Source organism: Cyprinus carpio, chromosome A8 (assembly GCF_018340385.1).
Source record: "Cyprinus carpio isolate SPL01 chromosome A8, ASM1834038v1, whole genome shotgun sequence".
Classification (NCBI taxonomy): Eukaryota; Metazoa; Chordata; class Actinopteri; order Cypriniformes; family Cyprinidae; genus Cyprinus; species Cyprinus carpio.
Window position 1 is genome coordinate 10,191,468 of NC_056579.1, and position 13,353 is coordinate 10,204,820.

The window sequence follows — 13,353 nt, forward strand, 5'->3', positions numbered from 1 at the left end:
AATCCTACCGTTCGTCACCAGCCCACGTGACTCGTGCTGGTTCAGTTTATGCGGGGTGTGTGTGGTACGTGTTTACAGAGACGAGGGGGCTGGTCTAACTGAAGGAGGTGGGTAGAAAGGGGCGTGAGATTATAAAACCGAGGATCGCCGTATGTCTTCTTGTACCTTCCACACATTTAGTCCCTACCACCCACGGCCACCATCTGCTGCTCCCGAAGCAGAGGCTCATACAACGGCGTCAAGCCTGGAGCTTTAAAGACAGCAACGGGGGTAAGGACGAGCTTTACATTAGGTTTCATAGATCGGGATTGACAGACGGGCAAACTTTGATTTTAAAGGATGCTGCGCAACGGTTGGATTCGGGTCATTGTTGGCAGATCTTTGGAAATGGAAATGTCTCGAAATTACTTTTTCATATAGTGCTGTCATTTGTCTTTGGGAGGTTTTCGTTGCTTCACGCTGATTTAAGATGCTGGTGGACTCACTGCAGTCGCTGCGTTGCATATTGTTTTTTAATCATTCATTGCATTCATTCAGTGTGGTGATTCGTTGAACATCAAGAGTGCATGTGATTAACGTTAGTCACATAAAGAAAATAATGTATGTCGTTGAGTCAATAACGGACGGAAATAGCGAGCTTTTTCCACCGGAGTTATTCTTGGCACAATTCTCAGGGGCATGTAAATGCAAGTCCTTGCTTATGACGTGACTTGCTTTTACTGCGCTTGTAGCCTTTATTATCTGTTTGAGGGGTCGATTTAAAGGGCCAGTTCACTCAGAAATAAGAATTGTCATTTTATCTCAAACTCATATCGTTAGAAAACCCCTATCACTTAATTTTTTGCGGACACAAAATAGGGACATTTTGCACACACACAGACACACACACACAAAAAAATCTTTGTATTCATTGACAATAATATATTATATTTATAACACCAGTCTGGGTTGCGCTGAATGGTTCGTTCATAAATCGGACTGATGCAGTTCTCGAGTTCATCACGCTGACTTAGCGATTCGGTTGTAGATGTTATTCACTGACGATCTACACCGCCAGTGAGCTAACAACTTATTATTGGTCTATCCTAGCACTAAGCTATAAAGTAATTTTTCTTAATATAGCGCATGCGTCGTTTGGACTACTTTTATGGTGATTTTGCATCCTTGTTTTTTTTTTTTTTTTTTTTTTTTACAAATTTATAATTATAATTCATAATGGCAAGGGTAATAATAAACCAATTATTCCTTTATATGCATTTGGTTGTTAGAATTTAGTCATCAGAATTAAGTGCTATAGTGCTTAGTTTGTAATTAAATAAATGGCCAGATTTACAATGAAGCTATTTCCCCCCCACAGGTATCCCGTTTAAAGCACCACGGTTCCTAAGACATTGGATTAGCTGTGTGAACTTTATCACTAAAGCTAAAACCACCGTTGTTGCCGCCATCCACCAGTCCCACAAATCAGAACAAAATGGTGCAGAACAAGATCACCGAAGTTACCGGATTCCATCGCTCTTTTAAGGTGAGAGTGTGATCTCACTCATCTCTACTGCTGTTGCATGGATAAATATTTAATTGTTTTGGCATTAGGCGATGTATCACGTCACATTATAGGCACAAATGTTCATTTATTTATACTTAGATCAGGCTGATTCCATTGCATAGGATATCAGAGATCAAACATTAATTAAACATTAAACCGAATGCCAGGAAGCTCTTAGTTGTTCATTAGAAGCCTAGTAATAAGTATCTGCAAGCCATTTAACAAATGTGCAACACTTTGAACTGCTGAAGTCTTAAATAATATATATAATTTTTATCTCCAGGGCCAAAATCCCTTTGAATCTGAGGAATTTTCCAAAACAGGATCCCATCTCCTTGAATCTGCCTTCAATTTTGATTGTTCCGCCCGACTTGGTAAGTTGTTTGTTTTTATCTAACTGTTATGGGAAAACCAATAGGAAGACCTGTTGACAGAAAGCACTGCCTGTGATTCATGACCTTACACCAATGTTAACATATTTTATCTTTAAAGATTAAGGATGAATACTTTCTGCTTTTTTTTTCTAGTATAATCAAGCTGCTTTCTGTGCATGTTTATATGACAGCGTATCAGGTTTTTAAATTAGAATTATCTTTCTGTTGTGATGTGGTTGGAATTTTTTCTTTCTGTTGATCGATATCCCAGATGCCAAAAAGAGAAACAAGAAGAAAAAGAGATGCAGGGCAACAGACAGCTTCTCAGGGCGATTTGAGGGTAAGTGCATATCAAATGGGGTTTTCTATTTTTGCAAGGTGTTAAAGTTTCTCCAGGGAAATTGTTCAAGTATACTTTTACAGTTTGGCAGGTCCAAATGGTTTAAGTAGTGTAATAATAACACTTTTGTTTTGATTTCAGATGTATATAAACTGCAAGACGAGGTGCTGGGAGAAGGGGCCTATGCCAGAGTCCAGACCTGCATCAACCAAATCACCCACAAAGAATATGCTGTGAAGGTAAGATGCTTTATGGGTTACGTGTGTTAAATTTGAACTAACCTGAGCTGTGATAATGCAGTGTACCTTAAAATAGCAGTTGCGTTCTGTAAACAGGTATTCCATATGAAGCATCCGTGCAGATATGGCATTCAAAAGCTATTGTTAGAAAGGACTTTCCCTTTGAAGCCGTCTCTTGGAAAAGGAATCAGATGATATTTCCTTCTTTGGCATGCAGACGTGACTGTAGTTGTTTTGTGCTGACTGGCACGGTTGCATATGATTGCTGAGGGCATGCTAGATTCCTGCAAGCTGTGGATGGTGAGGTCACGCTCAGGCCATGCTTATGAAATGCACACTTGGGTTTGAAAATGTTAAGATGATTGAATTCATTTTGTATCACAATTTTTTAAAATCTGTGAATAGTATTTACTTTGTAAACTATTTGCACCTGTCTTTGTAGTTTATCTAAGCCGCTTTCTCTTAATCAAGCGATGTTGTTGTTCACTGACCCGGATGCTTGAACAAACAGTGCCTCTGTTGTGCTACTGTAGTTTTACAAGTTATAGAGCAGGCTTAACGGAAAGACTTCATTGTTTTTGTTAGACCGGATAGAAGGCCAACCAATCAGAATGGTGGAACAGTTACATCCTCTTTCGTTCGCTCTCATTGGCTGGTAGGTTGTACTGTGGGGGGAACATAATGTACTGGCAAGTCACAAAAAACATAAACCTCCAAAGTAGGGGGGGCTAGGGTGGAGTTAAATCCCCTAAAAGTGTTTACCTACTTTTTTTTTGTCTCTCTCACACATTGCAGAATCTAGAACAAAAGCATATAAGGAAGTCTACATTGTGTACCAGAAATATGTCTTGTTTTTACTTATTGATTTGAGGAAGTTGTGACGGTTGTGACATTTTGCATGTTTTTATGTTTTGTGTTCTAACTGTATAATTTAAAAATGCCTATATTTTGTTAATTTTCTTATATTTTTTTTTTATCAGAATTTAAAATTGTCTTCCTTGTTTTAATTAACACTTAAAAGAGGAACAATATAGCATATTTTATTTCAATATAAGGTGGTCGTATAAGCCAGCCACACAAAGACCATACAATGATTTAGGGATGTGTTTCAATCCCTGAGGGGGGTGGATCATTACAAGCATTAGGTCAGTTTATGCCGGGATGGGTTTCAGACAACTCTCACCAGATGTCCTGCCATCCCCCTCCTCCTTTTTGCATAGTTTTGGCGTCCTTGTCTGAACTAAAGTTAAGGCTGAATGAAAACAACTCCAGTAGCCATCTCAGCTGGGCTTGGGAAGTGTTTACAAGCGTGGTTTGATTTACAGACAGCGGTCAGACTCTATAGGGCGCCTATGGAGATTTATGGGCGCTCTTACTTGCATTGTAAAGCATAATGTATTTGTCAACATATTGTGAAAGATTTCCTGTGCAGCAAATAACATGTTTAGACTTCAACTAGGTGAAATCTGTCACCACATCCCTCAGGTTCCCTCAAGCATTTATAATACCCTGTAATTTTTTTGCGGCTTTTGAGTAGATTGATTGCTGACTCAGCCATGGGACAGCAGTGCTGGGGTTTTTGGGAATGCGCTGGCCCGCAGACCTCATTTTTAACCCTGATATGCATTGTGTGCTCGTCTGCATGCTCTCAATAGTACTGCTAATCCAGGGAGCTGGAAGAGCCACACATAGTCAGGAAAACACAGAGGCCTCGCATGGGGGAGGATGTGATTCAATGTCAACAGTAACCTTTGCTTGTGCATTTGATCATTGGGGTTGGGGGGATTAAATGAATGATGTGGGCCCCTCGTTTTAAAAACTTTTTAATGTTAGTTTTTTGGAGGGATAGTTCACCCAAGAATAAAAATAATTTTTACTCACCCTCATATTGTTATAAACCTATATGACATTCATTCTTCTGTGAAACACAAAAGTATTTTTTCTCCATACAGTGAAAGTGGGGTCCAAATCAACATTAAGATCCCATTTGTTTTATTCAATTTTAATATGTGCACTATATGCAACACACATATAATACAAAAACAACACTTGATCGTTAACTTTTTTTTTGGTGAGCTATTACTTTGAAGTGGATTAAACAGCAGTCTTTATTTCCTTTGGAAGTTGATTTGTAATCAGATGGTCACTTAGATTAAGGGGCGGTTGTCACTTTAGGATGTTGTTTCTCATTTGACTTTGATCCTAACCTGCCTTTTTTTTTTTTTTTTTAACTCGTAGATCATTGAGAAAAGGCCAGGACACAGCAGAAGTCGTGTTTTCAGAGAGGTGGAAATGCTGTACCAGTGTCAGGGCCACAGGTAACCCATTGTCAAACTTGTATGTTATGCATTTTAATAACCTGCAATTGTCGACAATGTGGTTTTGACTCGATTTTTTTGTCCACCCAACAGAAATATTCTGGAGCTGGTGGAGTTCTTTGAGGAGGAGGACAAGTTTTACCTTGTGTTTGAGAAGCTGAGAGGAGGTATGTGTGCTTCCGTAGTGTTATGTTACTTTTGAGAAACATTACCCAGTCTCCCCTGGGCCCAAAGACCAGCCATGAGTCATTAAATTGAGACCCTCTCCATTGGAATGTATGGATTGCATGCCCTGGTGTTAATTTGTAACAATGTGTTTTTTAGGTTCTGTCTTGGCCCACATTCACAAGAGGAGATACTTCAGTGAGCAGGAAGCCAGCATTGTGGTGCAGGACATTGCGAGTGCACTGGACTTCCTTCACAATAAAGGTACGAGAACACAGACTGGGAGGAGTGCTTTAGGCCTGGAAAGGGGAGATAAGAAGATGGTGTTACATATGCGGGATGGCTTTCTCTGGAGACAGTTGGGGAAGGGGAGGTTATGGGGTTTGTTGGCAATTGAATAATGTTGTGAGTTTTTCATGTTTATGTTAATTTTTTTTTGGGTTGCTTGATGGATTTCTAGGTGAAGTTGTAGGCTGACGTTTTATTCCTGTCAGTACTGTTGGGTGAGGGGATGCTAAGCTAATTTTAGTAGCACTTAGCAACAGGCTGTTTTGGAAACATTTGCCTATCTTTGCCCCAGTCGACAATCTTCACTTAGCCTGGATACCACACTACTAACTCATGACTTGTGTGTGTGTGCTTTTGTAGGAATGGCCCACAGAGACCTGAAGCCTGAAAACATCTTGTGTGAACACGAGGACAGGGTGAGTCTTTTATGACAGCGTGTTTGCCGAGTCAGAGATTCAGATTATACTTTGCATTTATAGTGAAATTTTGATCAGATTAGTTGAGGTTTTCAGGCAGACAGTAAACACTCAAATGTGCCTGTCAGTTGTGGATAGTCATTTTAAGCAAAGGTTTTTGATCAGCTTTTCTGTTGATCTGTTTCTTGCAGATTTCGCCTGTGAAGATTTGTGATTTTGATCTGGGCAGTGGAATTAAACTCAATAGTGACAGTTCGCCCATCTCCACTCCAGAGCTCCTGACTCCAGTGAGTGTCTTTGCGACCCTGTGACCACAGATTCACCCAAACAAAGAATTGCATTTGACTTTGAAACAAACATGATAAGCTTTTAACGGACACCTCCCTGTTGTTTTAAAGTCTGTGGATAAGATGTGCACATTGTCAATGTCGTTACTTATCAGGAGGACCTGCTTTAATGCGATTGGTGGATGTTGAGTAGTGTCAGTAGAGTGATTGGCTAATGTAATCATTCTCAAGACAGTAATGAGGTCAAGGAATGGTTTTATTACCACAGTGAAACTTTTAAAGAGTCTAAACTCTGTTGTGAGATAGTGGAGCAGCAGTATTGAGCCCATTCTCTACATCCATGTAGTTATCAACTTCACAGACTTGTGGATAATGTTTGGCTTACAATCTTAAAAATGATTCCCAGTTCCTGTTTCTTTCCAAATGGGGTTTATTATTCTAAGCTCTTGAGTTTATCTCTGCTGTGTGCTTGTGTGGGTGTTAACGAAGATCTGTCTTCAGCTTCATGGCTTTGAATAAATGGGGCAAGACAGGCTAGAACAGGTGATGTGGCGGGGTGGACAGTGAGAAATCCTCAGCATGGGGCTTTCAGGGTAACCCGAGTTGGATTCAACAGCTTGTTGAAAAGACTATTTGTGGACTGAATGGTTAAAGGGTGAAAGGTTCTAGTGTATCTAGTCAGTACATCAATGTGGGGGTTGTCTTTTTGCCCTGTGCTTGCTGATGGGCCAGACATCTCGTGTGATTCTGCAGTAGGGGAGAGGGTTTGATTTAATGCATTACGTGTATTTAAAGGAATAGAAAATTCTGTCATTTTCTCAAGCCCATGTCATTTCAAACCTGTAGTACTTTCTTCTGCAAAATACAAAAAATGTTATTTTGAACAAAATCTGCCTTTGTATTTTGTCCATATAATGTAAGTGGGATCCAGTCTTGTTTTTAAAAGTTAAAACCGTTAAAACCGTTAAATCATTCTTCAAAATATATCTTCAAAATACTACTTTTGTGTAGGTGAAAAGAAGTCACACAGGTTTTGAACAACATGAAGTTTAATTCTCAATCCCCCCCCCTTGCTACTTCTGGACAAGAATTCAACCAAAACAAACGTTTTGGGCCTTGTGCTCCAATTTCCTGTCGTACCTTCTCCCTTAAGCACAGTTTAGACTCCATTTCTCATTTGTTTTTGTCTCTGTGGATTTCCTCAAGCCTGTCTGGGCATTAGTTTTTCAGTCAGTGTTACCACCCCACACCTAGCAACTGTTCAGTGATTGGTTTGGTGAGAGGGAGTATGAAAGGGGGAGGAGCATCTAGTGCACTCTCTGATCATGCACTCAACATGTTTTTCTTGGGCAGGATCCCAGGGATCTTATCAGGGTTTTTTTTTTTCACCGCTAGCTTGATGTTAACTCTCTTTATCACATGATTGCTTGGCTTCTTATAAGATTTCTCTTTTTAAATAATTTACATTTTACAGTTACCGCAGGCTTTTTGTGTGTGCATGTACTAGTGTGATCATATCATATATGCTTCAAAAAAGTCGCAATTTCTGAGAAGTACATGTACTTTACTTCCTGAACGGAGTAGAAAAGTGCTTTCTCTTGACGATCTTGCACTGCATGTACTTTTATATTGCATGTTAATCTATAACCGCAGTGGAAATTCATGCATTTATAGGTGACTTTTCTGTTCGGTTGATGAATTGATTAATGCCTTACTGAAAAACAAATGACAACACAAAGAATGTGAGAATGCTGAATGTGGGTTTTTTTTTTCTTGGATAGCCCCATATGTAATCTGCATGTGGTTGATGTTTGTAGATTCTATTGAATTGTGTGATGCAGTGCTAGTCTTACAGCTGAAGTTTGTCTTGAAAGTGAAAGTCTACTGCACACTTATCATTCGAGACCCCCTCTCTCTTACCTCAAAGACACAGAGATAGGCTCACAAGCGAGCCAGAGGGAATATACGTAGATTTTATAAAATGCATGGAAACTGCTGCAAAACATAAGCCCTTATTACAGGTCTCTCCGTTTCCCTGGTTTCTAGAAATTGAATAGAGTTGGGTACACAACTGACTAGTTACATGCTGTAGCAATGTATACGTAGCTCTGGATTGGTTCTTCTTTCTGAAAGTCTTTTATTCAGGAGTGGGGGTGGTTGTGAAGTGTTCACTTGAATGTGAGGGTGTTGAGAGGCGGTGAGCAAAAACGGCGGTGTCGATGGGGGTTGGGTGCAACAGTGGAAGCTTTTGTCTGCACTCGGATTCCTGCACTGCGAAATAGCATTACATAAGTGCAAGAAGGCGGAGCCACAACGGCAGCTGGGTTGAGGATAACAAAAGAGACTAGCAGAGCAGACCGACCACTTCCTTTAACCTCAAAAACACAAACCAAAACATGACCATGTTGCATTTGAACACCTGTGAAAATATACAGAAGGGGGTTAGTCATACACGTCACTGGATTTACAGCATTATTGATTTATGCCAACTTTTGAACTTCAACCTCGTATGAGAGCGTATTTATGAGTGTAATTTATTGTAAGTTGTTTTATGGGCAACTTTATACTTTTACGGCATGTAGGGTTCAGATGTTGGCCTTGATGCGTCAGAAAGTATAGAAAGTATAGAAATTGATGGATTTTATGTGATTTGTGATCTATTGGGGGAAGTTGTTGGGTTTGTTTTTTTTTTGAAACAAACGCTAAAGCAAGTTATTTTGTTACACTGACCTCAGTGTGGCAAGATGGCCCAGCCTGTTGAGAAAAACTAAAAGGAACCCAGCTCTGCAGATTCTTCCAGAAGGGTTTTTTGTCCTGCTGAACTACTGAACTCTTACTTCGGAGAGGTTTTATCCTTTTATATCAAAGATGTGTGGGTCTGTGTCGTTTTTGTCTGTGAGCTAAGCTAATGTTGCTGTAAACTCGGCTAATGGTATGTGGGTTTTCTGGGACGCACAATCCTTTATTTATTTTATTTCCTGTCCCAATGTGCAACCTAGTTTTAGACAGAGGCTGTCGCAGCCTGAACCAACAAAGCAGTCTGCACTTGCAGCTGAGCCCTCAAAACACTCCATGACTCACTACCCCGCCTCCATCTGTGACATAACAGTCGTTACCCTGGTTACTTCATTTAAGGGTCTGTATGCCACCATCGCATTTTCTATCTGGGCTGCAGCAGAAATGCTTTAATGAGCAAGAACCGGGGTTGAATACTTTAGCATTCAACTAGTTAATCTGTCGTCAACCCCCCACTCCAGCTTGGCGCAGTCTGCTGTTTACCATGTGATTCTCACTCTGTCGGTCTCAGACGTGCTTAAGGGTCCCACAGAGCACATGACATTTGTCAGCTGAATGCAAGAACGTGAACAAAGACGTCCATGTTATCCTTATGCTTTTCACTCTGTCGGTCTCAGACGTGCTTAACCTTTCTGTGTATATATGTTAATAGTTTTTTTCGCACAGCCAATGTGACTGCCAGTTCAGTGACTGAAACAACCTAGGTGCCAGTTGATTACTTTCTTCTCACCCCTTCTTCCTCTTTTTCTTACTCTCTCACCTTAGTGTGGATCTGCTGAATATATGGCGCCGGAAGTTGTGGAAGCCTTCAACGAGGAGGCCACCATCTATGATAAGCGCTGTGATCTGTGGAGCCTGGGTGTTATCCTTTACATCATGCTGAGCGGTTACCCTCCCTTCGTGGGGTGCTGTGGAAGCGACTGTGGATGGGAGAATGGAGAACCTTGTCAAGCGTGTCAGGTACATCGCACAATTAGACCACTGTGTGCACTGTTGTAAACCTACGTCAAAAGTATTGTATAATTTGGTGATAAGTGTTGTTTTAATTTGTTTGTTATTTTGTAAATTTTTTTTTTTTTTTTTTTTTAGAACACCTTGTTTGAAAGCATCCAGGAGGGCAAGTATGAGTTTCCAGAGAAAGAGTGGGCTCATATTTCCTCCAGTGCCAAAGACCTCATTTCCAAACTTCTTGTGCGGGACGCCAAGAAGCGTCTTAGCGCTGCTCAGGTTCTCCAGCACCCCTGGGTACAAGGGGTAAGGAACTGAATGTTCAACAAAATTTCTAAGTGTAATTTTAGTAACCTTAGACTGTATCTTGAAGATTTTCTTTCTTTCTTTCTCCAGTGTGCCTTTGACTGTCTCCCTTCCTCTATCCTGCTGCAAAGGTGAGTTGAGTTGGTACCAGCTTTTCTGATTTTGTGTGAGGTTTTTAGTGTGCTGAGTTTGTGAAAGTTGTTATTTCTTCCTTGCTCACAGGAACAGCAGCACTAAGGACCTGACGTTCTTTGCGGGTAAGGCTGTTGCCATGAACCGGCAACTAGCGGAGCAAGACGACCTAGAAGAACAGCAGCTACAGGACTCCCCTCAGGTCGTTACAGCTGGTGCCACGTCCATGCGTCTCTCCCCTCCCTCCAACTCCAAACTGGCCAAGCGCAGACAGAGGAGTAGCCTGCTAAAAGGAGCGCCTGTGTCTGCCTCCGAGCTCAGGCAGCTCCTGGCACCGCTGGTCATCGTGGGAGACTGTGCTTGATCGGTTGAGCTGGGCTCCCCGTGAGCAATTTTCCAATTTCAAATGGACGAAGTATCTGCTACCTTTTGTGCAAATCCCTCTCCATTTTTTCTGCCCACTTAAATGGGACCCAGCCCTTTCCTAAATGATGGTTCAGTTTGTGCCTGTTGCAAATCCAGTTTCCTCCAGCAAGAGCTCCTACAGCACTTTGATCAACTCGACAGCATGGCAATTACCTTGCGAGCTCAAGGCGAATGAACTGGACTCCGTTTAGGATAGAGATTGGGTTACACAAGCCATTTGGAAATTTGTCTAAAGGTAGAGCGTAAAATACCAGCTCAGACACCAAAGGTCTAATACCTCCCACCCCACTCCCTGAACCTCTTTTTGTGCTGCTTCCACGTTACAACTGGATCCACTGTGAATTTTCTCTGTGAGAGATACAACTGCATTTGTTTTTCAGGAATGTTTTTCCTGTGTGTGTATGTGTGTATGTGTGTGTGCATAAATCCCCCTCTCCTTCAGCAGATACTGAAGATACTGGTATGTGCTTATGCAACCCTGATGAAGGCTATTATGACTTGCATTACTTTAGCAGATATCTTGTATAAGTGGAGCGAAGCTCTGATAATAGTGCCTCACCTAATTTAATGCATCGCTGTCCTTCCCCCACAGCCTTTAATTGCGACAAGAAAATCCCCTGACTTGACCGTTAGGAATAGCTATTTTTTCTTTGTTATTCAAGCACATCCAGAGTGTGTCCTTATAGCTAGACTATCCCAGCAGTCTGCTTTGAGACATGGGTTCCCCTAATTGAGGAACTGGTAAATGCATTTGATTTAAGGTGTAAGTGAGGTTTTTGCAAGACTTGGAATTGGAATTGCAGCATCAGATGCATCCAAACCGATGTCTAGGAAACTCTAACGTTTCCTGTAAATTTCACCAAAACTGAATCAATAACCGATAAGAGTGACTATAAACATTTCAGAGCACAACTGGGATCAAGTGCATGCTGGGAAGCAACCAGGTGGTTGCACAAGCACACGTTTGCCAGTGTGACTACATGAATGTCGACGGTCGGTATCAGAGATTTGAGGCTTTGAGCTTGTACCCCACTTTAAAGGGGCCATTATGGTACAGAAACATCAAACTGTCAGATTGTGGATGCCACCAAAAAGCAAACTATATAAATATTAAGAGGGGAGGGAGAGATTATTTTCAAGTAACATAAAACTAAAAAAAAAAAAAAAAAAAAAATTAAGAGGGGGGGTTGAGAATCAAAAGTATATATATATAAAAAAAATACGAACAAGCATTCCATCAAAAGTATATATATACTGTATGACTGAAATGGTCTAAGAAAGTTTACTTGTTTTATTTTTATTTTATACGTTAATAGTTGACTCCAATACAGAGTGTGCCACACTGATGTTTCAAACTTTGTTGAGCTTTGTTTAACTTTTTATTGAAAGAATATTTATTTTTTTGCAGGTGCTGTTCAAGTGGAACGTTTTCCTTTTTTATGGTTTTGTTACTTTATTCATGTTGATTTATATGCTGTAAAGAGGGAGAAGAGTGTATTTGAATGTGACTGGAGTTAGGGGGAGAAAGGAAGGATTAAAACGAAGGAAAAAAAAGAGAGGGTGTCATATAGTCTGTACAGATCTGATGTTTTACTGTTTTTGTTCTTGCGTTGGAAATGTCTTCAGGGTTGGTTAAACTCCCCTTTTCTCTCAGTAACCATTGGTGGCTTGATCGTTTTAGTAAGACGCAACAATTTCTGCCAAAGTGCACTCGTTTCTAAAATTGAATGCACTGCGGTGTCCGGTAGTGCTGATCTTGAATCAGCTTTAGCTAGTCTAATAAGACATTGCATACTTGGTTGAGCTGAGCACAGACCATCATTCCCTCTCCGAGGTGCAGAAACCATTTGAGTCCAGACGTCTGGATTCAGATCAAGTCTTTTATAAATTCTGCAGGCATTAGTGTCACAAATGGGAGTTCAAATCACCCAAGCATATATTGAATGTTTTCAGAGAGTCACCTGTTCTGTCTTGTTGCTCTGAGAAGCTTTGAGAACCCTAATGGCAGTCCTTGATTTTGAAGGGCCCATTGTGCTGATTATTATGACACTGATTGTAACTTTTTTTTTTTTTTTCTTTCTTTCTTTAAGAATCTTTTTACAGATGCATCTTTGTGGGGTTTTTATGTCTTATAGTAAGACTTGAATTGTATGTGCAGCGGTTTCCTCATGTTTTGTTCAGGAAACTTCTTTTGCTACGATGTACAAATGGCAAACAAAAATTTTCGTAAGCTGAGATTTAAAGCAATCTTTTGTCTGGAAAGTACCATATCCACCACTTCTGTTCAGTATTTTATCTTTCTCCTTGGCTTTGGTAAATTGCAGAAATCCCAAGTGTTTGGGTTTGTATTTTCTGAAGTCTGTGGCACTTGGCTGGTCCTCTAAAGTCTGTGTGCCTCTGACAAAAGATTCAACACTCTTTTACCCATATTATAGTTATGGGTTGCCTTGTATTAACAGATCTGACTTGGAATCTCAAAAATGATTGTTTTTTTTTGTTCTCATTCAATGTTCCTCTTTTACACAGCCCAATATTAGCCATTACAAACAAGTATCTTAATATGAAGTTCCTTTGTTTTCTTTTTCCCCAACCCAAAGATTATTGGGATAAAAGTATTCAGGTGCACAATTGTTGTTTTTTATTATTTTTTTTTTTATATATATATAATCTAACGTGACCCTCTAGTTCGAAGGCTGTTTTTTTTTTTTTGTTTTTAGTGTGATTTTTTAATATGAATGTTTTTGTTTTTTTTTTTTCATATATTTTTATAAT

General features: G+C 40.2%; 1 protein-coding gene across 1 annotated transcript; it reads left to right on the plus strand.

The window, feature by feature from the left end:
• Window positions 1–126: 126 nt before the first annotated feature.
• Window positions 127–11,700, plus strand: mknk2b (MAPK interacting serine/threonine kinase 2b). Its single transcript, XM_042762062.1, has 15 exons — window positions 127–270; window positions 1,358–1,525; window positions 1,830–1,920; window positions 1,985–2,000; window positions 2,175–2,260; window positions 2,402–2,499; window positions 4,738–4,817; window positions 4,911–4,984; window positions 5,142–5,246; window positions 5,631–5,686; window positions 5,878–5,973; window positions 9,535–9,729; window positions 9,859–10,023; window positions 10,114–10,154; window positions 10,246–11,700. The coding sequence occupies exons 2-15, from the start codon at window positions 1,475–1,477 to the stop codon at window positions 10,517–10,519; spliced, it is 1,428 nt and encodes a 475-aa protein (XP_042617996.1). The 5' UTR covers window positions 127–270; window positions 1,358–1,474; the 3' UTR covers window positions 10,520–11,700.
• Window positions 11,701–13,353: the final 1,653 nt, after the last annotated feature.